General features: G+C 41.1%; 1 protein-coding gene across 1 annotated transcript; it reads right to left on the bottom strand.

Moving 5' to 3' along the window:
• Positions 1-1,276: 1,276 nt before the first annotated feature.
• Positions 1,277-27,622, bottom strand: BHMT (betaine--homocysteine S-methyltransferase; the record flags this gene model as incomplete). Its single annotated transcript, XM_081305556.1, has 8 exons — positions 1,277-1,463; positions 3,705-3,933; positions 4,264-4,446; positions 8,656-8,803; positions 9,148-9,339; positions 10,735-10,853; positions 23,325-23,457; positions 27,590-27,622. The coding sequence occupies 8 exons, from the start codon at positions 27,620-27,622 to the stop codon at positions 1,277-1,279; spliced, it is 1,224 nt and encodes a 407-aa protein (XP_081161682.1).
• Between the last annotated feature and the right edge of the window lie 298 nt (positions 27,623-27,920).

A 27,920-nucleotide genomic window follows, 5' to 3' on the forward strand; every position in this document is an offset into this window, starting at 1 on the left:
GAACTCTTTCCTCGTAGGGTAAGGGTAGTGATTTTTATGTGAATTGTCCTGTGTCTTCAGACTTGTAACATCACAGTTCTCAACCTAGGAATCCTGGCTAGCATTTGGAAGATCTGTTTTCTTATTGTATTTTTAAAAATTTAATTAATTAATTAATTAATTATACTTTTTTTTAAGCTATTAAAGTAACAAAAGTTCACTGCTCCTCAACCTGACCGGAGGCATTTGGGTAGGCAGTTTTAAGTGAGACAGAGATAGCTTATGTGCCAACCCCTCTCCCTCTTCCCATCTGTCTTAATGGTAGACATGATCTGGAAAATAGAGAAAACCCTATAACTCTCAGGGAAGGACTGTGGGCTTTAGATACTTAATAATCAGCTCAATAGGATTGACTTATAAGAATAAACTTACTTTGGATGGTCTCCCATGATCAAAGAGTCCATAGCAATGTTTTTCAAACTGGGTCAAAAACCCATTAGTGGGTCATAAAAATCAATTTGAATGGTCACAACCAGCATGTTTTATTAAGTAGGATGGAAAGGAAAAGAATATAAAGTATCAGAGTGGATCACACACATTTTACTCCCTGGTTTATGTTACATGTTTTACTGGATCATTAAATAAATGGTGTTTCTTATGGGGTGTCACGTTCAGAGAGGTTGGAAGTCATTTTTCATAGCACTGTATCTGTCCCTGGCTGATTGCTGTGTCATATATGACAGTTCATATTTCATCCTCCTTGGAAGCCTATCATTTCTTAATTAAAGTTCAAATTACTTTTCCTGGTTTTTTTCCCCCCATGGTGCTGGGTTTTGAATTCCAGGGGCACTCTACCATTGAGTTACATCCCCAGGCCTTGTTGTTTTTTTATTTTGAGATAGGGTCTCATGAAGTTGTTAAGGTTGGCCTCAAACTTGCAATCCTCCTGCCTCAGCCTCCTGAGTCAGGATCACAGGTGTGGGCAACCAAGCCTAACTGAATTACCTTTCTTCGATGCAAAGATTTTCATAATACCTTAAACACAGTGGGTGCTTAGGAAACCTGTTTGAAATTTCTTTTTTCTTTCTTTTTTTAAATTTTTTTTTGCTTCTAACTAAACTTCTAAAACATACTTTTAGAACTGTCAAGTGCTATTTGTAATTCTACTTCGTTTAGCTGATACCAATTATACATGTAGGCTGGCGTTAACATAAGCATTGCCTTCTAACTATCTTTTCCTTATTTGTACGCACTGGGGCCCAAACAGAGGAATTTGCCAAAAATAATTGCATTGTGACTACTGTGTCGATTTGAATTTTTGTTTTTCAAAGAGCTCTCTCAGCTGCTGCTCGGTGGTGGCTTCCTTCTGCTGCATCAACTCAGCGGTTCCTTTGGTCACACCCCAGGCATCCGGTTTTGACATGGAGGGGTTGTAGGGCCTGCCGGAGGCGATCCGAAGATTCTGCCAGTATTCCTTCCTGGCCCTGTGAGAAAAAAACACATATCAGACTCCTCCCCCAGCATGGGGCTCTAGGTCACCAGAGCCTGAAGCCATCTTTGACTCTGGGAGTATGTCCATTAAAGCCATTTAATAATTCAGACTAAGACCTTTAACCCTCCAAAGAATATGTAGGTCTACAACACATAGGGATCAAAACCTTAAGAGTGGATATTTTCCTTCCAATTGATGCAACCTCTCTGTCCCCACATTGTGACACTGGCTCCGTCCACAGGTTTTGCTCATCTCCAAATCCAGGATAGCTTTGCCCTCTACAACCCTGTAGATTCATTTCAGTTCTTCTTTCAATTCTCATTTTCTCCTTCTATTTCAAACCTCACAATGTCTTGTAGCACTTCTAGACGCCTTCTGCGCAAATGATTAGAGTTTGACAACTTGCTCATCTACCCTTACCCTGGGCTTTGTGAGACCCTACAGGCTCCTCATTATCTTTGGGATGAGGTCATGTGTCGTCATAGTCATGAATAATAAAACACCTCTTCCTCCTGATCCTCCTGGAGTGATGTCTTCTATCAAATCTGTCTCTACTGTTGTTAGAATTCTAGTTTCTCCAGGCACCATCTTCTTTCCACCTCTCAGTACCTTCCTGCAGGCTGTTCCTTTGTCTGGCCATGAAATCCATCCCTCAAAATTCAGCTCAGGCATCAATTTTCATAGACATTCATTAATTCCCTTCATTAATTCCCTTCCGTCTTTCGCTCCTGAAGGCCATCACTCAGCCCCGGTACTACTGTGCAAGTCTCCATTGTTGAAATTCCTATACCATTTGGATGTCTGCCCACTAGGTTGCTCACTCATTGGGGTTAGGCGTCTGCCTTGGGCTAGTTGAGCATCCACAATGGTGCCTGACAGATTACTGTGTCCAATTAATGTCTGCTGAATGGAGCAGACCTGGTCCCTCTGCTTGGAGTGCCATCCTCTTGCTCCTTTCCTTTTCTACCTAGAATCTTACTTAGCCTTCAAAACAGCCCAAAATACCCCTTCTAAAATATCTATTAGGCAGAGATAGTGATTTTTTTCTCTTGTAACTTTTTTTTTTTTTATCCATGCCTCTACTGAAGCAATTACTGTTGGGAAAAGTATAAACGGCAGCCGTACCCCAGAGAAAAAAAACCCCAACATGGCGCCTAAGGACTTCTTCTTCCTACCTTCTTCTTCTCTGCAGTGGCACGAAAAGTTCCCGCCTTTGTGAACTCTCCCGCCAGCGCCAATTTCAAACCTCGCTGGCGGGGAACCTTAGCCCCAATGGGAACTAATTCCTGGGCGGGGGAACTGATATCTGGAAGAACTTGCCAATAAACGGGTGGCCTGCCATTTATCTAAGCCCTACCATCTCCCCTTTAGTTCTATATAAGCACACAGCTTTTTGCAATAAAATTGGAATTCTCCCGGCGAAGTGTCTTTGCGTGGGGAATTCTTTCAATTACCACATTGGCTTTCTTATTCATTTTTCACCAGCAAACAAGTCTATAGACCAGAGGTTACATATTTCTGTTTTTACAGTATTCCTAGGGCCTCGAGCAAAGTGTGATGTTTTCTTTTGTTGTTGTTGTTTTAGTACCAGGGATTGAACTCAGGGGTGCTTAACCACTGAACCACATCCCCAGCCCTTTTTAAAATTTTATTTAGAGACAGGGTCTCGCTGAGTTGCTTAGGGCCTCACTAAGTTACTGAGTTTGGCTTTGAACTTGTGATCCTCCAGCCTTAGTCTTCCCAGCCACTGGGATTACAGGGGTGTACCATTATGCCTGGTGCAAAGTTTGATATGAAATTTATTTCCTTGTTTATTTTTCTCCCCCGCTGGAATGTAAACTCTGAGGGCAAAGACCTTGCCTATTTTAGTCACCATTGAATTCCCAGTTTCTTGACACCAATAGACTTAATTAGTATTGTTACATTTCGGTTATATTTAACTCTTAAAAAAAATCAATGTGATTCAATGTTAGTGTCCACCACATGGATGGTATTTTACTGGAACACAAAATCACATTTCATTGCCACTTAGATTCTTCACATTTTATATTCTTAAGGCTTTCTCTAGAAATCACTCCATAAGGATGTTCTATAAACATCTCTCTGAGAAAATGTAAGGAAGATGACTAATTCTTCATCCTCACATGCAAATTAGTTGCACTCTTTTAGTGACCTCACGTGGACATAATCATAATCTAGATATATTTGGGTTAGCAAATTGGGAGGTTCTTACCTTGCTCTAATCCAGGGTTTGGTGTGCATGTCCAAACCACTCCCCCAGCTGCCATGTTTTTCAGACGCTGGTGGCAAAAATCCCCTTTCTGGGGCCAGCTCCTCTGCAATTGCCCTGATGTGGTAGGGCTCAAATCCACAGCACCCACCGATGTACCTGACCCCCAGGTTGTAGGCCTCTCTGGCATATTTTTGAATGTCCCATCTGGTTGCAACTCTGGGCTCCAATCCTGTAATAAATGGCATTATGTCTGAATTCTTTTTATTAAAAAATATCAAGATAAATAGTCTTCAGATGTGTATAATTTTCAGTAAGTAAATTGTAAGTTTTAAAAAAAAAGTTCAGAGTTTTGCTTTGGTTTTGATAGCTGGTTCCATTTTCCCTTCTTCTGCCATCTAACATGAAGGGAGGGAGCTTTGGCAGTGGACAGAAACTTGGGGCGAGAGAAGAGGAGCTACGCAGCCATTTCTTTACTATGATAGAAGCTCTCTGACCATAGATTTATGTGAAATTTATCAAGCAAAGCTATTGAGATAATTTAGAAAAATGTCTGTCTTACCAAACGGGAATTCTGGGAGATCAATAAATCCCTGTTTGCCGCAGTCGGGAGTGTGGTAGGCCAAGGGCTGGCTCATCAGGTAAGCTTTCAACCCTGCGGCCTCCAAGCCCTCTTTCATGAGCTTCACCGTCTGTAAACTAATTGTGGGGTCAAAGTGGCAGTTCACACCGACGATGGAGGCTCCTGCAAGTGGGGAGAACATCTTAACTTTAGACTGTGCAGATACCAGTAGGCCCGATTCTCTCCTCTTCAGGAAGGTTGTATTTGGAATGATGGATTGGAAATGTAGCATTTGGTCCTCACTCCCCACAAACCTATCTCACCTATGAGCAAGAATGATTACTAGCAGGCAGGAAGTGCTTTCTGCGAAAAGTGCTTTGAAGAGTCTGGTATAATTGAAGTGTCACTTATGCGCACTGGGCTGTCCATCTTTTTTTCCAAAAAAATCATTATTAGAGGTTTTTTTCTACTTCAAATTTTAGTAGTCAATTTTTCAATGTTTGACGTTATGTTGCAAGCACAATAATTTTTCAACACTCCCAGCTGCTAGATTGCACCTGTGTTTACCATAGTGCTGCTCATTTGAGGCATAAATGAATGTTCCCTATCACCAGGCCCGTTTAATAATTTCACTAGGCTTTGTGGCACAGTAACAGAAAGTAATTTAGGAAAAAAGTTTTTCAGAAATCTGTTTTCTAGAAGAAATTTTCTGTCTAGGATTAGTGGTTTGGAAAAAAAAATCTTAAAAATCTTTTGACTTGAGCTAATCAATACAGTTAACAGCCTATCAATCATTTTGACAAGCTTTTCATTTACATTTTAGCCTTCCTAGACTCACAACAATATGGGGCTGTCTGCCTAAAGCTTTCTTCTAAAATTTGTTGCTGTGAAGTTTGATTTAGTGAGAACAAAATGCTTTAGATACTCTTTTTTTCCCCCAAAAAATTTTCCTTATAGTCATTATATACTTAATTGGATCTGGACCAAAGATGCTTTATCATGGCACTTGTTAGACATGATTCTGGAAATTTCCTCCACTAGCCGATTTGAAGAGGCAACATGACATTACTCTGTCCTATTAAAATGGGAGGAATTCCCAGCTAGAACTTTTTCTTTTGGCGTTTTAAAATTTTTGGTAGAATAGACAATCATAAAATTGTCCATCTTAGTCATTTTTTGAGTGAACAATTTAGTGGCATTAGTTATATTCTCAATATTGTGCAATCTTCATCACTATTTACACAATTTTTCATCACCCCAAAGAGAAAGCCCATGACCATTAAACAATTCCCAATTTTCCCCTCCTCTTACATGTCCCTCATAACCACTAATTATGTCTCCTATATTGCCCATTCTAGATATTTTGTATACTTGAAATTATATATTTGCCTTTTTGTAAATGGCTTAGTTCATTTAGCCTGTTTCCAGGATTCATCCTGTTGTAACATCTATCAAAGCTACATCCCATTTTATGGCCAAGTAATATACCATTGCACATATATATCACATTTTGTTTATTATTTCATTTGTTGAAGGACTCTTGGGCTGTATCCATTCCAAAAAGGACCTTCTTTTGGATGGGCTCATGTCCTAAGATTTTGTACCTTATCATAGAGATACCAAGAATAAGGGCAGGAGAGATTCTTTTTGGATAGTGACACCACATTCAGATGCCAGGAGCAAATACCACTGATGCCACAACCTTTGGCATCCAGTATTCAGAGTTGGGTGTCTCAGTGGTCCTGACTGAGCTGAGTCTGCTGTTTGTTCTTCATTCTTGGTCCACTTAGACTTCACTCCTGTCACTGACAGGTTGCCAATGACCTCAATTGTGCCAAATCCAGCAGTGTATATCTCAGTAGCAAACGACCTCTACTGACCCTCCTCCTTTCTTAGCTCAGACCCCCACACTCTGAGTGTTGCTCTCACCTCCTTTGCTGCTTTTTTGGGTGTTCCATGCTGAATCCTTTTCAATTCTGAGGTGCCCAGGATCCCACTGAGTCATCTTCTCTATTTACACTTTCTCTTTTTTGGTCCAGGGTTTCAGTGCAATTTGTATCTGGATCTCTTCCTAGTTTCTTTCTCTAATCCTGACCTTTTCACTGAGCACTGCACTTGAATACTCACCAGCTTACCTAATACCTTCACTTGGCTCTTGACTACATTTTAATTAATTTATTTTTTGGATGTTGTGCTGCAAGTGTTTCCCTTTCCTTGCTTAACTTTATTATGCTAACTAATTAATCATATGTTGGCTATTTATTGGATACCATTATTATTTATAGATAATAAATATCTATATGTATGATTTATAATAATAGATATCCAATATATAACAATGGATATCCAGCTATTTATTGGATGCCGTTAGGTATAGGGTTCTTTGCAAGAGGTTGGAGAGAAAAATAAATACAGGACACAGTCCCTAACCCCAAGAATTTTATAATTAATTTCAGCACTTTCTAAAGTTTGGTCCATAAAAATAAGGTTTTATGATTAATTAAATTAGGCAGTGGCTATTTACTACATCTACTTCTTGAAGACTGACAATACATATGAATATATCAAAGGTTTTAATCAATTCTGTAGTAAAGAAATGTGCCTAATTTAGTTTAGCATAGCATTATATATTTGATCACAGAGTTCTATTAACGTTTTTACAGATGGGAAAACGTCAACTGAGGATATTCCAAATGAGAGGAATAAATGAAAGAGTTGAGAGTAGGGAGTGATCACTTGGGGCAGGAATGATCATGGAAGCAGAATACACAAAGTAGTTCAGTGATAGAGTGTTTGACCAGCATGTGTAAGGGCCTGGTTCTGGTCCCCAGGACCATTAAAAAGGAGAAGAGAAAAAGGAAAAGAAGAAGGAAAAGAGGAGAAGGAGAAGGAGAAGAAGAATTTGAACTAAACATTGAAACATTGGAAAATGTACTAGATGTATTAGGTAGATGTTTATTAACTACCTATGATGTGCTGTTCACTGTGCAAGGCACCAGGGTCTTCTGTGCTGAGCCAAGCAGACACAGTCTCTACCTTTATGGATCTTATAATATAGTGAGACATTAAATAGATAAATAGGAGAAAGGAGCAGGGTTGTGGAGGACATGCTCAGTGTACAGCGATGTCAACAACAGCAGCCTCCGACTCTGAGCTAAAAGAGGAAGGATCAGATGTAGGCCAGGTACCTCTGCCAATGAATAGAAGCAATGACAAAGGTCTCCTCTGATCTTTTGAAAATAGTTCACTTGCTTCCCCCAACTCTGTTTTTATATGTCCCATAAAGAAATTGGGATTTTGTGATTTCATTAATAAATTTAAATATTTGTTATTGTTGAAGACAAGTATGAAAAAGTTTTATGAAAAATCAGGAGTTGGATAAGAGTCAGAAAGGAAATAAATCACCAGTCAAAATTTCTCTGTTTCACAGAGTGAGCAGGACTCTTCCCCTGACAGTTATTCCTTACATTTCAAATGAGGCAGTTTTGAAAACAGTGAGTTTATCCTAATTGAAATGAAATGCAATGTTGGGAATACAAACTGTATAAAAAAGATAGATTAGGTGGTCAGTGTTTCATATCAAATATTTTTTTGATTTATTATACCAATTACAAAAAGCAAAGTACACTAGCAATTTATGAGAATGGAAAAACTTTGGCAAAGAGGGCAACAAACTTCGAAGTTATTAATATTTAAAGACCTCTACTTGAGGCAACTTATTCTAATGTTTCTTTTCTTTTCCTTTTTTTGGTATGGGGATGGAACACAGAGGTGCTTTACAATACCGAGCTATATCAGTAGCCCTTTATTATTTCTTATTTGGAGGCAGCGCCTTGCTAAGTTGCTGAGGCTGGCCTCAAACTTGCAATCCTCCTGTCTCAACCTCCTGAGTTGTTGGGATTATAGGTGTGCACCACTGCACCTGGCTAATGTTTGTTTTGACTTGCCAAAACATTCTTCTCACTTCTAGGTATTAAATAACCAGCATAGATCCAGTTGCTCCTTTCAAAAAGCTGGTGTACCTGTGTGTGTGTGTGTGTGTGTGTGTGTGTAAACTTTTTTTTCATTTGGAACTCAATAGTGATATTATTAATTATTAGCAGAATCATAAAAAAGTAAATTATTGGTTTTCCTGTTAACCAAAAGAGTCTGTGTATTTTGTATATTATTTAATATATATATATATTTTTTTCATTTTGTTTGGTACTGGGAATTGAAACTGGGGTGCCTTACCACTGAGTTAGTCCCCCCACCCCTGCCTTTATTTTTTTAATTTTATTTTTAACTTGCAATCCTCCTGCTTCAGCCTCCTGAGTTGCTGGGGTTAGCCTGTACCACTGTACCTGGTTGTGTATTATTTGAGAAGACTGCGTAATGGAAATCTATCCTCACCTGCTTTCACCAGGCGCACTGCACACTCGCCAGGGGGCACGCCATGCAGATCTCCTTCGGGGCCAATGCACATGGTGGCTGCCACTGGTTTTCCAGATGTCTTTAAGGCTTCCACTGCCCACACAGCTTCTTCAACATGTTCGAAATACTGAAACAAGTTAAGGTTAGCATACTTTTAATCATGTTTTCCCACAAAACAATGAGAGCATCCATTCTATAAAACATCGAGTGATAATTATGTTATCAAGCATTTTTAACACAGAATAGAATGGTATGGCGATTTCTCAGTGTGAATTGCAGTCAGAAAGTTTGGAAAACACCATTTGAGTCAGCTGAATCAAATTTAGCAGCATCCTTAAGCTGGAAAAAGATTTCAAAAATGAAATATTACAGTTAACTTGTCATGATTGGCACCTAACCCCACACGAGAGCAAAAGGTAGAGAAAAATGCATCAAGTGTCCTTGTCTATCTTTGATCACAGCTGTGTTTACCTCTGCAATAAGGAAGTCCACATTCTTCTTCATAAAGACTTCTAACTGCTGGTGAAAGATTTTTTTAACTTCAGTTTCACTCTTGCAGCTGAGGTATGAAGGTGTCTGACTCACACCTCCTGCAACCAAAGCGTCTCCCTCATTCGCCACTTGCTGGGCGATGTCACAAGCTGCTTCATTGACTTTCTGCCCCTAAAATGGGAGAAAATAGGATACACCTAAATTTCATGTGAAAATGAAAAAAAAATATTCAGACTGCACATCTTGGTTTTATGTTTATGATAAAGATTTCATCCCAGATAAGGACGGCTATGGAGTGGGGCAATGCTTTACCAAGTTGAGTAGTTTCCAAAACAACACTAATAATAACGATGACAACAATAAACCTAATAGTGGTATCTCAGATATAGCCTTAGGCCAAAGATCTGTGAGAGGGTCAGAGTTTTTACACGCAGGGATCTGATCTGGTATCTTCCAGTGTCTAAGCTGCATTGAGATGAGTGCAAATAAAGGTGGTGGTTGTAATAAGGATTGGCTAATTTATGATTAATAAGATTAAACTTCAATTAAAATCACAACAAATTCAGGACTTTTTGTTATGTATTTTCTTAAATGATTGATAAATGTATAAATCATTAATTTAAATAAATAAATAAAAGATCTTTTCAAATTATGTAAACAGTAAAACTTGGCCCTGAACTTTTTTTTTTTTTTTTGTACTAGGGATTGAACCTAGGGATGCTTTTCCACAGAACTGCAACAACAAACCTTTTCTTTTTTTTTTTTATTTTGAGACAGGGTTTTGCTAAATTTCCAAGGCTGACCTTCGACTTGAGATTCTCATTCCTCAGCCTCCAGAGTCACTGGGATTACAGGTGTGTGCCACTGTGCTGGGTGGGTTTGTTTCTGTTTTTTAAAATGGGGACTGTGATGCGCAGACTGACCTTAAAGTCCTGGGCTCAAGGGATCCTCCTCTGCTCCAACCTCCATAGTAGTTGGGACTATAGGCACACCACTGAGACAGCTGGGACTTAAGTACTTGGCTAGCCCATGGGAGGCCCTGAATTCCAACTCATCACCCCCCCCCAAACAAAAAACAACAGGACCCCCACCCCTATCCTAAAACACAAACAATAAAACCACCAAACCACAGAACTGTAGATCATATAAACTCAAGGAATTTTAGAACTCTCTGTTCATATTGGAGATGAACAGCTTTGGTGGGTAAAGGGTTGCCCAATAACACAAAGCTGGTTGTAACTGAGTCAGGCCCTATTCCAGGTTTACTGACTCCTTGGGTTTATTGTCTTTCCTATACTCTGTAAGACGGTAAGGATGTACGAATTTGTAAGGATGCCCTCTTTACTCAGCAATTTAACATGAGACTGGAACAATGATTATTAAATAACTCCTCACTAGATGCCTTTCTGTTACTTTCAGAGATTCCAGCTAAAGCCCAAGAGTGTTATTCACAAGTGTTTTTGTAGTAGTAGAAATAAAACAAAACTCTGACGAGGCTCTTATTTTTCTGAGTGATGTGGTGTATCTGTGATGCCTTTTACAGCATCTCAGGCTGGTTGCACTCACGGATATTTTCTCCAAGACATAGTTTCCCCTGTTCTCCAGCTTGTCTTCACTGGCATAGAAGGTGAAGGTCTGCATAACATTCGATCCAGCTCTAAGAAACTCTCGATGAAGCTGGCGAACTGGGAGATTGCACAAGGAAAGGTATAATTTCTGTTTTCAAAAGGCTCTAAATAAACGTGAAAACAACTACAACTACTTAGATTTCTAGTTGCTTGGTATTTGCACATCTTGGGGATTAGTAAAGAGGCAGATCTGGGGTCTCCTAGCAACTCCTGCAAACCTGCTTTGGCTAGATGGATGGGTGCTTCTCTAAGTTTGACTCCCCCTGAGATTCACCTGGGGCCAATTATAACTGCAAATTCCCCAAACTGCTCCAGACCCAGCCAACTTGAATTCATTGCCAAACTCAATGCTGCTTCCACTGGGTGCAAGAATCAGAGTTTTGAGCATAAATTTAAGCAGGAGAAATAAGCTGACAGTTTCTGGATATCCTTTCAACTTCCATTTCTTGTTTTCCTTTATCATAAGGTTCCTAGATCCATCTTCTAGCCAATAATAGGATGTGTCTGGTCCCCATGACACAATATCACTTATACTAATTACTTTTATTTTATGGTCTTCAATGCCTCATTATGGTAGTGTTATTTTAACATTATGGAAGCTAAATGAACAGTGTTACATGGTTATATACATACATAGTTAGAAATTAACTTGTCAATTTAGCATGAGAAATGCAAGTATTTGAAATTACAAAGCAAATCCTAAATGGTCAAGTAAAATTCTACATTTCTTCATTAGAATAATATGTCTGCAACAAAATCATTTTCGAGCAACATGTGACCCGAATGAACACGAAGGTTGAACTCAGTCCACTTAATAACAGTAGTAATACATATGTTGCTTATGATTCCAGTTAGTGTGGGTAGACATAGATGTCAATGTAAAAAAGTATTAATGTGGTGTAGAGCCCAATGGGAGTGTTATATAATATACACATACTCACTGTATTAACTTTCTAAAATCCCCAAATTTGTCTATTCCATCACACATTTGGTCCCAACATGGTTTGGATAAGGGATTTGCGGACCTGCAGCATATCCTTACCTTTCTTACCACCTAAAAACTTAGGTGCAGGCACCAGACATGTAAAATGTTTCAGATGAAGTCCAACTTGCAAGGAAATTTTGGGGAATCTATGTCAATTCTAGCTACCACTCAGTCTAAATTATATTTGCACTTACAGATAAACAGCTTCATTTGCAGAAAACAGCATGAAAACAGATTACTCCTCTTCTTCAGAGTATGACTGTTTTACACACCTTTCACCTAGCCCTCAAAGGCAAAATACAATCACCGTCCTGTGGGAATGGTCCTATGAAGGTGCGTTACAGGAGACCCGTCTTTTCTGATGCATCCTGTGGTCCACTGTGCTTGACAGAATTTGAGCTGAATGCTGGCAGAATCAAATACCATATGGGATTTGGTCTGTGGCAGAGGGATTAAATTGAAAGACTTGGTATCATGGATTTTCCATTAATCCTCGAAAATCATGTAACTTCCCAGAAGAAAACATAAAGCAAATGCTTGACACACTCAGACAAGCTCAAAATAATAAGGAGTCAGCTAGCCAAGAGATAAAATGTGCTATTTCTATACTAATAGTATCAAAGAAAATGCCAGAATAATTTCTTTTGAGCTCCCGGAGTATGAAATGTTTTTTTTATTTTTTATTTTAGTTGGACACAATATCTTTATTTTATTTATTTTTATGTGGTGCTGAGGATCGAACCCAGGTCCTTACATGTGCTAGTCGAGCACTCTACTGCTGAGCCACACCCCCAGCCCCTGAAATGTTTTTTTAAAAATGTGACATAAAATTAGAACTTGTGGTTTATAATAATAGTTTTATTTGGTCTACATGGCATGGTCCAGGCAAGAATAAGTTCATCATAGTGGTTTTGCCCAAGAAATGTTTTATCCGGAACTTCACCTGGCAAGCAGACCATAGAAAGCAAATCATGGGGATGTGTGAAATCTTCATTCAAGGTTCTTAGCCACCATTACACTGTGCTCCTAAAAGCCCTTTAGTGCAAAGCTTCTTCAGGTGCATTCATTTCACAATCACCTTGGGGTGATGATTGTAAATGCAAGTTCCTGGACTACTTCACAGACCTAATGAAGCTGAATTTTCATAAGTGGGGCCCAGGAATCTGTAATTTTTAACAAACTTCACTGGTGAAATGACAATGTGAGATTCTTAGTTCTACATTTCTTTTTTACAAGGATAGAACACAGTATTATTTCTACTTCTTTTTGGAAATATGAAAGTTGTGTACATTTGCTGGGTTGTACCTTGTGAATATAGATCTTTCACTTTGGGTACTGTTTAGGGACTGTGTGGTTTGTACTTCTGTTCTTCTTTGGAAGAAATAATTTTTGTACTTTTCTAGCAGAAACAGGTTAATAAATGCAAGAATACTATCGAGAGAAGATACAACTCAGTCAACTTAATAACAGTAGGAATACATATGTTGTTTATGATTGCCTGGTGTTATTTTAAATACTTCCCATATAACTTAATTAACCTTCCTAACAACTTTGTGAGGTAGATGTTAACTGTTCATGTGCATTGTTAGTTTCCATCATTTATCACTGAGTTTGACAAAATATATATATATATATATTTTTAATGATCATAAAAAAGAACTGTTCCTCTTATATAAGTCACTGAAACTTTCTCTACTTTCATCTCAAAGACTCAACATCGTACAAGTAATCTGAGCATACTCAAGTCCACGCTTTCGTCCTGCCTTCTTACCTCAAGCATATACAGAATCTACTTAAATCCCCTTCTTCCATATCTGTCCAAGGCTATCCTCTGAAACAAAGCCATCAGCCTCTCTCACCTCCCTCTTTTCCAGACCAGGAAGATCTTCTAAAATCCTTCTTTCCAGTATACTATCCAAACTGATCAGAGAAGTCCCATCTCTCTCCCCTTGCTCAGTCTAGCTCTGTAACTGGAATCCATTGTTCACTCAATCACATATGCCAGACCTTGATTGTTCTAAGGGATACTTCATCGAACAGTGAGTTTTCATTCCAATACAGGTGGACAAATAAAGACTAATAATAAACAGATAATTCAGTGCCATCAAGAAAGTGAGACAGAATAATACAGAGGTAATAAAGATAATCAAGGATGACCATGGGGCTAATTTAGGTTAAGCACACAGGGAAGGCTTTTCTGAAGTAATGCTGATGTTGAGTCATGGGTCCTATAAACATAGAGGAAGAGTTGGGAGAAGGAACAGAACGAAGGTCTAAGTGGGATGATGTGAACATGCTCAAGAGGACAGAACAGAGGCCAGGTGGCTGATGCTGTAGGCTCTCAGATCTTCAGCCCATGTGCCTCTTTTCTGTGGTGGCCCACAGCACTGGCTGCTGAAAGTGCCCAGGTAGAATATTCTCCAAATGTAACCAAAGTCAGAGGGGGCTCCCTTGCCCAGGGTTCAGTCCACTCATGTGGGGAGAACTGACAGCTTGCAGGTGTGACTTCTGTTGGTAAGCGAAGGACACCAACCATCTTACCTCAATATGGGACAACTCAAAAGGACCTGTCTACCACTAGAGTTCCAGAAGGCTGGCTGAGGCCTCTGATATAACTGTATCCCAGTATAATCCCTCCCCCTGTCCAACACTGTTTCTCTCCCTCCTTTATAGATATTGTTTCCTAAAAGCACTCCCCAATAAAATTCCTGCACATGAATCTCCAAACAAACAGAATTTGTTTCTGGATGTCCTGACCTGCAAGAGTTGGATTCAGAACAACTCCTAGGAAACAACTAGAAACTGTCATTTTGGAGTTGGAGCTCCCTGAGGCCAGTAATAACTCTGATACGAATGAGCATCCCCCATCACTGGAGGTAGGAGGCTTTTGACAACTCCTTGCATGCTCTAGGGATGCTACTATTAAAAACATTAAACTCAGAGAGAGGAAGATGGCGGCAAAGGGAGTGCATCACCCCCGTGTGCCGTGTCACTGTGCAGGAGAATGACGAGTTAAAACAGCTGAAGGCTGTCTTGTTGGGAATTTCCAGCAAAATTGAGGTGCTCCAGAATCTAGTGGAGGGATTTTCATCGCGTGAGGATCGGCTGCAGGGGCTCGGTCACGGGCGATTTCTCCGCACGGAGGGTCGCACGACTTGTTCGGCGGACTGCCCCGCGGCCGGAGTCTGAGGCGCACGCTGGGAAGCGGCGAGGTGGTGGCGAGGAGGTGCAGCGCTGTGGATTCTGTGGGCATCTGCCAGCGGTGTGATGGCTGCGCTCAGTGCTTAGTTCTGGGTTTGAGACGGAGGAGGGAAGCGGTCCAGTTCGGTTCTCCACACCGGTCGGTCCACGGAGGAGGCCAGCGGCCGCCATCATGGAGAGCTGACGTAATCATCCCTGTTTTCTACTGATCTCAGCTCATTCAGCTACGGAAGAGGTGATTTCAGGCTGTTATCTGCCTGCGTCTCGCAGACAGATAGCTCAGGCTCAGGGCTAGAGAACCCGCGGAGACGGCTTCTTGGAGCCCGCTCCCAGCAGAGCGTGCACCGAGCTCGGGGCGGCCAGGTTCTGGCTCCCGGAGCTGCTTTGGCCCAGGGCTGGGGAACCCGCTGAGACTGCTTCTTGGAGCCTGCTCCTAGCGGACCGTGCACCGAGCTCTGAGCAGCCGGGTTCTGGCTCCCGGAACTGTTTTGGCCCAGGGCTGGGGGAACCCGTGAAGTCTGCTTCTTGGAGCCCGCTCCCAACAGAGCGTGCACCGAGCTCGGGGCGGCCGGGTTCTGGCTCCCGGAGCTGCTTTGGCCCAGGGCTGGGGATCCCGCGGAAACTGCTTCTCGGTCCGGGTCCTGCTGGGTGCTGTGGGGGCCAGAGGGGCAGAGTGGAGCTGTTGCCTGCGCCCAGAACAGGCCAAGCGACCCGCCAGTGTGGTATCACGTCACCCCAACTGCAGCTGGGGCCGAAGAGAGCAGCCGCCGACGCCTGGATCAGGTCCAGTGACCTGATGGCGTGGTAGTCAAGTCACCCCATTTGGAGTAGGGGCCGAGCAGAGCCGCCGCCCGAGCCTGCAAGGTAGGTAGACCTGCGACCCACTGGCGGGACAGGCCCGGTGGCCTGCCAGCGTGGTGGACACGTCGCACCGATTGGAGTGGGGGCTGAGTGCGGCCACTGCCTGTGCCCGGAAAAGGCCCAGTGACCCACCAGCGTGGAAGTCAAGTCACCCCATTTGGAGTGGGGGCCGAGCAGAGCCGCCACCCGAGCTCGCAAGGTAGGCAGACTGGTGGCCCACAGGCGGAATGGGTCCAGCGGCCGGCCGGTGAGGCAGACACGTCACACTGGTTGGAGTGGGGGCGGAGCAGAGCCGCCGCCCATGTCCAGAAAAGACCCAGCGACCCGCCAGAGTGGCAGTCAGGTAGCCCCATTTGGAGTGGGGGCCGAGCAGAGCTGCCGCCTGAGCCCGCAAGGTAGGCAGACCTGCGACCCACCGGCGGAACAGGCCCAGAGGCCTGCCAGCGTGGTAGACACGTCACACCAATTGGAGTAGGGGCCGAGCAGAGCCGCTGCCCGCATCCGGATCAGGCCCAACGACCCGTGGGAGTGGTAGTCACATCACCACAATTGGTGTGGGGCCAGAGCAGAGCCGCCACCAACGCCCGCAGGGTGGGCAGACCTGCGACTGACCGGCAGAGCAGGCCTAGCAGCCCGCCAGCATGGTAGACAGATCACCCCAATTGGAGGAGGAGCACAGCCACTACCCGCCCTGCAAGGGAGATTTTTCAACTATACAAGAGCAATATAAATAAATAGGGGGAAAATTTCAAAAACACAACAGTTTTACCAAGCAGAAAGAAACGCGAGCAGTATGAAAAGACAAGGCAAGAAAGGACCACAAGCAATGCAGGTCAACTCAACTTTAGAAGAGGTAATAGCTTCAACAGATGGAATGTCAGATAAAGAATTCAGGGTATACATGCTTCAGATGATCTGGAGTCTCAAGGAAGACATGAGACAGCAAAATCAGACAATGAAAGATCACTTTGACAAGGAATAACATAAACAAATCCAAGAAGCAAAGGATCAATTATACAGGGAGATAGAGGTAATAAAAAACAAACAAAATAGAAATCCTAGAAATGCAGGAAGCAATAAAGCAACTTAAAAACTCAATTGAGAATACTACCAGCAGAGTAGAACATTTAGAAGATAGAACATCAGACAATGAAGACAAAGTATTTCAACTTGAAAAGAACATAGACAGCTCAGCAAGACAGTTAAGAAACCATGAGCAGAACATCCAAGAGATATGGGATAACATAAAGAGACCAAACTTAAGAGCCATTGGGATACAGGAAGGCATGGAGGTCCAAACCAAAGGAATAAACAATCTATTCAATGAAATAATACGAGAAAACTTCCCAGACTTGAAGAATGAGACAGAATCCCAAATCCTAGAAGCCTACAGGACGCCGAATGTGCAAAATCATAAGAGATCCACACCTAGACACATTATAATGAAGATGCCCAACATACAGAATAAGGAGAGAATTTTAAAAGCTACAAGAGAAAGGAAGCAGATTACATTTAGGGGTAAACCAATCAGGATAACACCTGATCTTTCAACACAGACTCTGAAAGCTAGAAGATCCTGGAATAACATATTTCAAACACTGAAAGAAAATGGGTTCTAGCCAAGAATCGTGTATCAGGCGAAATTAAGCTTCAGGATGGAAGATGAAATTAAAACCTTCCACGATAAACAAAAGTTAAAAGAATTTGCAGCTAGAAAACCATCTCTTCAAAAAATCCTTGGCAAAACATTACAGGAAGAGGAAATGGAAAATAACAATGAAAACCAACAGTGGGAGGTAGGACAGTAAAGGGGGGGAAATAATCAAGGAGGAAAACAAATCAGGTTTAGTAACATTAATAAACAAATATGGCTGGGAGAACAAACCATATCTCAATAATAACCCTAAATGTTAATGGCTTAAACTCACCAATTAAGAGACACAGGCTAGTTGAATGGACCACAAAACAAGACCCAACAATATGCTGCCTACAGGAGACGCATTTGATAGGAAAAGATATACATAGACGGAAGGTGAAAGGTTGGGAAAAATCATATCACTCATATGGACTGCGGAAACAAGCAGGAGTGTCCATACTCATATCTAATAAAATAGATTTCAAGCCAAAGTTAATCAAAAGGGATAAAGAGGGACACTACATACTGCTCAAGGGAACCATACACCAACAAGACATAACAATCATAAATATATATGCCCCAAACAATGGAGCAGCTATGTTCATCAAGCAAACTCTTCTCAAGTTCAAGAGTCTAATAGACCACCATACAATAATCATGGGAGACTTCAACACACCTCTCTCACCACTGGACAGATCTTCCAAACAAAAGTTGAATAAGGAAACTATAGAACTCAATACCACAATTAACAACCTAGACTTAATTGACATATATAGAATATACCACCCAACATCAAGCAGTTACACTTTTTTCTCAGCAGCACATGGATCCTTCTCAAAAATAGATCATATATTATGTCACAGGGCAACTCTTAGACAATATAAAGGAGTAGAGATAATACCATGCACTTATCTGACCATAATGGAATGAAACTGAAAATCAACGATAAAAGAAGGAAGGAAAAATCATGCATCACTTGGAGAATGAACAATAGGTTACTGAGTGATCAATGGGTTATAGAAGACATCAAGGAGGAAATTAAAAATTTCTTAGAGATAAATGAAAACACAGACACAACATATCGGAATCTATGGGACACATTGAAAGCAGTTCTAAGAGGAAAATTCATTGCTTGGAGTTCATTCCTTAAAAAAAGGAAAAGACAACAAATAAATGATCTCATACTTCATCTCAAAATCCTAGAAAAAGAAGAGCAAAACAACAGCAAAAGAAGTAGAAGGCAAGAAATAATTAAAATCAGAGCTGAAATTAATGAAATCGAAACAAAAGAAACAATTGAAAAAATTGACAAAACTAAAAGTTGGTTCTTTGAAAAAATAAATAAAATAGACAGACCTTTAGCCATGCTAATGAAGAGAAGAAGAGAGAACTCAAATTACTAGCATACAGGATGAAAAAGGCAATATCACAACAGACACTTCAGAAATACAGAAGATAATCAGAAATTATTTTGAATCCTTATACTCCAATAAAATAGAAGATAGTGAAGGCATCGATAAATTTCTTAAGTCATATGATCTGCCCAGATTGAGTCAGGAGGATATAGACAACCTAAACAGACCAATAACAATTGAGGAACTAGAAGAAACCATCAATAGACTACCAACTAAGAAAAGCCCAGGACCAGATGGGTATACAGCAGAGTTTTACAAAAACTTTAAAGAGGAACTAATACCAATACTTTTCAAGCTATTTCAGGAAATAGAAAAAGAGGGAGCTCTTCCAAATTCATTCTATGAGGCCAACATCACCCTGATGCCTAAACCAGACAAAGACACTTCAAAGAAAGAAAACTACAGACCAAAATCTCTAATGAACCTAGATGCAAAACTCCTCAATAAAATTCTGGCCAATCGAATTCAAAAACATATCAAAAAAATTGTACACCATGATCAAGTAGGATTCATCTCTGGGATGCAAGGCTGGTTCAATATACAGAAATCAATAAATGTTATTCACCACATCAATAGACTTAAAAATAAGAACCATATGATCATCTCGATAGATGCAGAAAAAGCATTTGACAATGTACAGCATCCCTTTATGTTCAAAACTCTAGAAAAATTAGGGATAACAGGATCATACCTCAACATAGTAAAAGCAATCTATGCTAAGCCACAGGCTAGCATCATTCTGAATGGAGAAAAATTGAAGGCATTCCCTCTAAAATCTGGAATAAGACAGGGATGCCCTCTCTCACCACTTCTGTTCAACATAGTTCTCGAAACACTGGCCAGAGCAATTAGACAGACGAAAGAAATTAACGGCATAAAAATAGGAAAAGAAGAACTTAAATTATCACTATTTGCAGAAGACATGATTCTATACCTAGCAGACCCAAAAGGGTCTGCAAAGAAACTATTAGAGCTAATAAATGAATTCAGCAAAGTGGCAGGATATAAAATCAACACGCATAAATCAAAGGCATTCCTGTATATCAGCAGCAATTCTTCTGAAATGGAAATGAGGACAACCACTCCATTCACAATATCTTCAAGAAGAATAAAATACTTGGGAATCAACCTAACAAAAGAGGTGAAAGACTTATACAATGAAAACTACAGAACCCTAAAGAGAGATATAGAAGAAGATCTTAGAAGATGGAAAAATATACCCTGTTCATGGATAGGCAGAACTAACATCATCAAAATGGCGATATTACCAAAAGTTCTCTATAAGTTCAATGCAATGCCAATCAAAATCCCAACGGCATTTCTTGTAGAAATAGAGAAAGCAATCATGAAATTCATATGGAAAAACAAAAGACCCAGAATAGCAAAAACAATGCTAAGCAGGAAGTGTGAATTAGGCAGTATAGCGATACCAGACTTCAAACTATACTACAGAGCAATAGTAACAAAAACAGCATGGTACTGGTACCAAAACAGGCGGGTGGACCAATGGTGTAGAATAGAGGACACAGAAACCAATCCACAAAACTACAACTATCTTATATTTGATAAAGGGGCTAAAAGCATGCAATGGAGGAAGGATAGCATCTTCAACAAATGGTGCTGGGAAAACTGGAAATCTATTTGCATCAAAATGAAACTGAATCCCTTTCTCTCTCCATGCACAAAAGTTAACTCAAAATGGGTCAAGGAGCTTGATATTAAATCAGAGACACGGCATCTGATAGAAGAAAAAGTTGGCTATGATCTACATACTGTGGGGTCGGGCTCCAAATTCCTCAATAGGACACCCATAGCGCAAGAGTTAATAACTAGAATCAACAAATGGGACTTACTCAAACTAAAAAGTTTTTTCTCAGCAAAAGAAACAATAAGAGAGGTAAATAGGGAGCCTACATCCTGGGAACAAATCTTTATTCCTCACACTTCAGATAGAGCCCTAATATCCAGAGTATACAAAGAACTCAAAAAATTAGACAATAAGATAACAAATAACCCAATCAACAAATGGGCCAAGGACCTGAACAGACACTTCTCAGAGGAGGACATACAATCAATCAACAAGTACATGAAAAAATGCTCACCATCGCTAGCAATCAGAGAAATGCAAATCAAAACCACCCTAAGATACCATCTCACTCCAGTAAGATTGGCAGCCATTACGAAGTCAAACAACAACAAGTGCTGGCGAGGATGTGGGGAAAAGGGTACACTTGTTCATTGTTGGTGGGACTGCAAATTGGTGCATCCAATTTGGAAAACAGTATGGAGATTTCTTGGAAAGCTGGGAATGGAACCACCATTTGACCCAGCTATTCCCCTTCTCGGTCTATTCCCTAAAGACCTAATAAGAGCATGCTACAGGGACACTGCTACATTGATGTTCATAGCAGCACAATTCACGATAGCAAGATTGTGGAACCAACCTAGATGCCCTTCAATAGATGAATGGATAAAAAAATGTGGCATTTATACACAATGGAGTATTACTCTGCATTAAAAAATGACAAAATCATAGAATCTGGAGGGAAATGGATGGCATTAGAGCAGATTATGCTAAGTGAAGCTAGCCAATCCCTAAAAAACAAATGCCAAATGTCTTCTTTGATATAAGGGGAGTAACTAAGGACAGAGTAGGGACGAAGAGCATGAGAAGAAGATTAACATTAAACAGGGATGAGAGGTGGGAGGGAAAGGGAGAGAGAAGGGAAATTGCATGGAAATGGAAGGTGATCCTCAGGGTTATACAAAATTACATATAAGAGGAAGTGAGGGGTAAGGGAAGAATAATATAAGTGGAAGAAATGATTTACAGTAGAGGGGTAGAGAGAGAAGAGGGGAGGGGAGGGGAGGGGAGGGGGGATAGTAGAGGATAGGAAAGGCAGCAGAATACAACAGACACTAGAATGGCAATGTGTAAATCAATGGAAGTGTAAATGATGTGATTCAGCAATCTGTATATGGGGTAAAAATGGGAGTTCATAACCCACTTGAATCAAAGTGTGAAATATGATATATCAAGAACTACGTAATGTTTTGAACGACCAACAATAAAAAAAATAAATAAAAAATAAAATAAAAACATTAAACTGTGGTGAACTGGGGTGGGCTGCTTCTAGGAAGGTGTGCACTAGCAGATTTATGAGAAAGTATGCATGTATTCAGATGTATGAGTGGTTTGGAGGAAGTAGTAATTATAAGGACTATGGAATGAAATGGCTACTATTGGGTACCATTGTTGCACTGGAGGAAAATAATGAAAGCCTAAGAGTAAATTATCTCCAACCTAAGTATCAGTATGAAAGACAGCCTCCTGGGTGGCACATAAGGAGACCCATTTTGTGAAACTAGAGAGCAGAAAGAGCTGAAGATCTGGCTCTGGACTAAGGTATATAGGAGTAGAAGTCCAGAGAAGTTGAACTGTCAACCAGAAAGCCTGTAATACTAAAGTCAGTGCCTTGATTAGGAATATATGGGACCTCGAGGCTGGGGGTGAAGACATATAGGTGGACTCACCCAAGAACCTTAAAAACCCAGATCCTTCCTAAACACTCTGAGCCTGCAGAAGTGGCCCATTCCTTCCTTTTAAACAAGAACACTTACCTCTTGCTTGAGGGACCATTCAAAGGCTTCTGTCTTGGAAGACAGCATTTATTACCCCAGGTTCCCTCCTACCTCCTCTCTCCTGGCCATCAGATATTTTTGGTCAAAAATGTAAAGTGAGTCTAAGGCACATGGGTGTAGGTGTAGAAGAGGTGGATATTTGCATTTAAATAGGGTTGGGTTAGTACAACACAAATTGAACCTGTTGGCAAATAAACAATGGAGGCAGTACAGTGATTATGATATGGAACCTCAGACAGTAAAGTGGGTGATAATAAAGGGGTGGACATATGGGGAGAATGGATTGTACACTAAACTGATGTGGACAAAGGGCTGACCTTGATGAGGCAGAGGAGTGGGAGAACCAGAGAGAATGAGCAGAAGGTGGGAAATGGTGGGCAGCTCTTGGTGATGACAAAGTCTAGGAGTGGGTCTCTTTGGTGGTGGTGAAGAAAATATTCACAGGAGATAGGAGGGGATTCAGGCACTACAGGAAAGTGCTGAAAAGATCATCTGTATGGAAACTGAAGTCATCCAAACTGGTGAGGGAAGAGGGACAGAGAGGAAGGTTCTAGGCTCATCTAGGTTCTAGACTCATCACTTCCTGGCAGGGCCCAGGAAGTGGACAGCTGATGCATCATGAAGGGCTGTTTTGCTATCCAACATGTGAATCTATAACACAGCTAGTAGTACCCAGGAGGCCATGACACGTAGCTGGCCATGACATATGCCACTTTTTGATAGTTTACTCTTGAGCTTAGATCAACATAGTGCTCATCATGAGAACTTAGAATAGATTCTGTACTAACCTGCCTCAGGGTGCTCCACAGCAGCTTCTGGGGTCCAGGGTCCTGCCTTCACGTAGCCCCTCTTCTCCAGAGCAAAGACAAACCCTCCATCTCCAATCACAACCTCTCCAGCGTTTAAACGTTCTAGGATGCCCTAAAATTCCAGACAAGGGGAAGAGAGTTACTTGAGTTTTTAAGACAATTTTCCATTTAAAAAAACTATTCTTGAGAGGTATGATTTCTCCCAAAATATGCATATTTTATACATCAATTTATGGCAGAACACTCATATAATGGAAATTTGTGTATTCTTGTGTATGTGACGGGCATGTGTGGGTATCTTTCAGAACACATTAAAGAGTATTTGGGCTGGGGGTGGAGTTCAGTTAGAACAGTTGCTTGAAGCCTTGGGTTCAATCCCCAGCATGACAGAAAAAAAAATGTATTTGAAGAGTATCACAGTGGGAGGATATTATGTTTAAAGAACCATCTGCTAAGGGATTAAACTAAATGATTTTGTTGTAAAGCCTCAAATCTATACTGTAGTACATATTCTTTTTTCATTCAAAATTAAAATTAAAAAATATGTACAATTTAAAAAATTGTACATATTTCTGGGGCACAGTGTGATAATTCAATCATGTGTATAATGCATAATGATCAAATCAGGATGATTGATATTTCAATCTCCTTAAACATTTACCATTTCTTTGTGATGGGAACCTTTGAACTTCTCTCTTCTGGATCTTTATAAAATTAGAATAAATTGTTATAAACTGTACTCACTATACTTAAGCACACATTTTGTTGTTGTTGTGTTTTTTCTCCCTCTCAGTGCTAGAGATTGAACCCAGGACTTCACGAATGCTAGGCAAATGCCTTTTATTAAGCTACAGCTCCACCCATTTAGCGCACATTCTTAAAATGGTGATTGTTAATCTTCTTACACTATCCATAAACTAAAACAAGCATTAAAATCATTTAAGAGGTCGAAGTGGCATATAATACTATTAGGGCATTTAGAAGACTGAAAAATTACAAGTAATTTAGTAAAGGCAGAAGGAAGAAGATTCTAGCACAAATGTGATCAAGTAATTTAAAAGATCCTTCTCTTTGCTATTAAAATTCATTTTCCACAACAGCAGCTATGTTATGCATCCAGAAAGTTGGAAATATGCACATTCTGTACTCCATGCCAGGAACAGGGAAGAGACAAATACAAGTATTTCCAGCCTGTTTGCCATACCTACTCCATCTACAATACTAGGCAAGAATCACCCAGTGTTAATGTTTAAGAGATAAATTTTGAATGGAATATTTTAAAAGGGTTTTATAGATGAGACAATAATTTACTATTATAATTGTATTTTTTTAACTTCAAAGAACCATAGACTTTAAGAATAAAAGGTATCCTTTTATTCCTAAAGTCACTTTAGGGTGCCTGCTCTGATTTTCCAAATGGGGAATGAAAGCCAAGAGTTCCTTAGAAATTTATACACTGTGTCCCAAACTAAAGGACTCTTCCTGACTCTTATCCTTAAGTGATATCTAGATTTGATTTTTAATAGGGTGGAGGAGGTTGGGAAAATCCTGAAGAAACTGTGAAGGGTAAAGGAATAGCTTGGAATTCACCTACTATGTTCCATTTACTAGCAATACCAGCGGCTAAAACAATTGCTGATATAACAAGGGCCACATAAATCTGCTGGAGGCATCCATAGGGTTTTGCACCCAAATTCCTTTCTATATTCTTACAGCCTCCTTTATTTTAACCCTCTTCCCTTTCACAGCCCCACCCCAGACCATTTGGACAGCAAGCACTCAGAGAGAAGAAGCAGCTGTCATTTTCACCTTAGAGGAGAAAGTCAATTATCTGCTCTCTAATACTCCTTTTGGATCCAAAAAATTCCAAGTCTGGAAGTCTATAGTTAAAATACAACTACAAAAATATAGAATTTCTCACATGTAATTCTAAAATCCAAATGTCATTATTACAATGTGTCTGAATGCTACAATCTGGATGGGTGTAGTGGTGCACACCTGTAATTCCACTGATTTGGGAAGCTGAGGCAAGAAGGATTTTAAGTTCAAGGCCAGACTAAGCAACTTAGTGAGGCTCTAAGCAACTTAAAAAAAAAGGGCTGGAATGGCTCAGTGATAAAGCATCCTCAATCCCCAGTATTACTACTAGTAATACTACTAATAACAATAATAAAAATAAAATAGATGTCAAGATACTAAAACTATAACTTTGATTATTTTGACCCAACTAACAAGATGTGTGTGTGTGTGTGTGTATAGTCTTTATATAATATACATATAGACACACATAATGTATATATGTATATCTGCATATATACAGTTAAATCAAAAACATGAACAAGGGTCACATAAATGAGATATGACTTTCTACTAACTTTCATCTGGGTGAAATAATTCATGAGATTTTGGCAGTTAATAACAACTCTCATTGAAAATATGTTTCAAATTTTAGTACCATGACATTTTTAACACATAGCATAGCTAAGAATCTCATATCTGGTAGTGGTGGACTGGTGATTCCATTACTATGCTGATCATAAATCTGTCCAGCAACTATAGCTGCATATACTACCTCTTCAGAGTCTACTATATTTTTCAGTTACCTCGACTACAGATTTTAAAAGTGCAGTGTGCTAGGAAAAAAAGATGTTGTTTTGTGAAAAGGTATTACAGAACAGTATGTGCAATATCAGCCCATTTTTGTTTAAAAAGTACCCATTTGCCTAGACAACAAACTAGTAGAATATATATGGAAAAGTAGTAGCCACTGTACTTTGTACTTTTACCAGTTGCTAATAATGAATATGTGTTATCTTTGAAACATAGTTTAAACTCAAATATGTAGATGCATTATGGTTCATGTTTTAAACTGATATGGAAACAAGGTTACTAAGGAAACTTTTCTCCCCATTATGTCCATCTGTGGCTTAGATAATTCTTTAGAGATAATTCTTTAAAATGTTAATGTTCTGAGTTTTGAGTTTGGGGAATGGGTTAGAATCCATGGCTATGAAAATGGAGCCACACCAAGAAAAAATATTAATTAAATCTCCAGAGGACTCAATCTTTCCAGTGGATTTATGAATTGGCAGCAATTCTCAACCTACCTGAACTGGGTTCATTCAGCCCTAATCATTCGTCCTTTCAACACACTCCTCACACCTTCCATTAATAGGGTATGGTATTTAAAATACCTGATTATTCTTTCTCCCTGTGTGGAGTCTTTTTGATTTGGTGGTCATTCCTTAGAAACTGGGCACAACAGGGCGGGGTTGGGGTAGGGTGGATGGGTGGTGTTCCGGGTTCCGGCCCTCATGGTCCTCACAGCCAAGGGAGTAAATGGATGTGGTCCCATTGCCTTCCAACAATTTTCCGAGGGCCTCTGTGGTGCAAGGTTTGGGACTGGGCCTGGGGGCACCAAGAGCTCAAGTATATTCCTTCCTCCCACCATTCTTCTCTATCTTCCCATCCGTCCATCTGTCCATTCCCTGAACTAGATGAAGATAGACTATGTGGATTGAAAACACTCACCCCAGCAAGCCCCTGGGCTGCTTGTAACCAGGAGCAAGAACTGCTGGGGTTTAGGTGTTTACAATCTTATCAACAGCCCTTCCTCAACATCTTACAGCCACTCTGCTCATTCTCCTGCGGTAGTTGAGACAAATCGCGAATGAAACCTACCATCGCCCCACCAACGCCTGAGCTTTGGGTGCGGCGCGCGCGCGCAGCGGGAACCGGGTGGGGAGGAGCGCGCGCTACCGGCAGGACCGTTTCCCGCCGGCGCCGCACGGCACAGGCTCTGCTCCCTTCTTGCCTGGTGCGCGGGCCGCCAGCCTGTGCCCCGCCCTGGAAGCGGAAAATCGCGCCTGTCGGGGGAGTTCTCTGGTCTAGCGGGGCTGGACTCAGAAGGGGTTGAGTCTTGAAGCTCTGGGGGAGCCCTCGAGTCGGGGATGCCTCAGTTGGGTAGAGAAGGATCACTTAGGTCCAGGGCGCGCTCTGGGCTGTGAGTGCCCGGAGAAAGGGACTTTCGGGAGCGCACTCTGGACAAGAGGCAGGAATGGGGGCGGACTCAGACGCCACAGGGTCACTCCGAAGTTTTGGAAACACCTTCTGGCCCGAACGCGGTGGGTAGGAGGACGCTGGGTCCACAGCCGGACTCTGAGGGTTCCCCTACGCTGCTGAGGGTGGGGTGCCCTGCCGCTGAGTGGGATTTGAGAATGCCGTCGGGCTTTCTGGAGACTCACCTTCTTGGCCTTTTTGCCTCCGACGGGTGCCATCTCCGTGGTGCTCAGACCGGTGCTTGGCCGGATCAGAAGCGAGTTTGCCCCTTGCAAAGCTGGTGCAGCCCAGCGGCAGCAGCAGGCCTCTTTATACCAGCTACTCGGAGCAGGGTGGGTTTCCCCACCCTTGGCGCGGTCCAACGCGGGCCTCGGCCTTGGAACACGCCCACCAGGCTTTTATTCTGGCCACTGGGAAACTGCCCGGTGGAGGAGATGTCGAGATTGTTCTCTCAGATATGTGGAAACACCGAAAAGTAAAATAAATAAAGAGATTGCCACTTGCTCATCTGCACAT

The sequence above is a fragment of the Spermophilus citellus genome (genome assembly GCF_964194105.1).
Source record: "Spermophilus citellus genome assembly, chromosome: 1".
Classification (NCBI taxonomy): domain Eukaryota; kingdom Metazoa; phylum Chordata; class Mammalia; order Rodentia; family Sciuridae; genus Spermophilus; species Spermophilus citellus.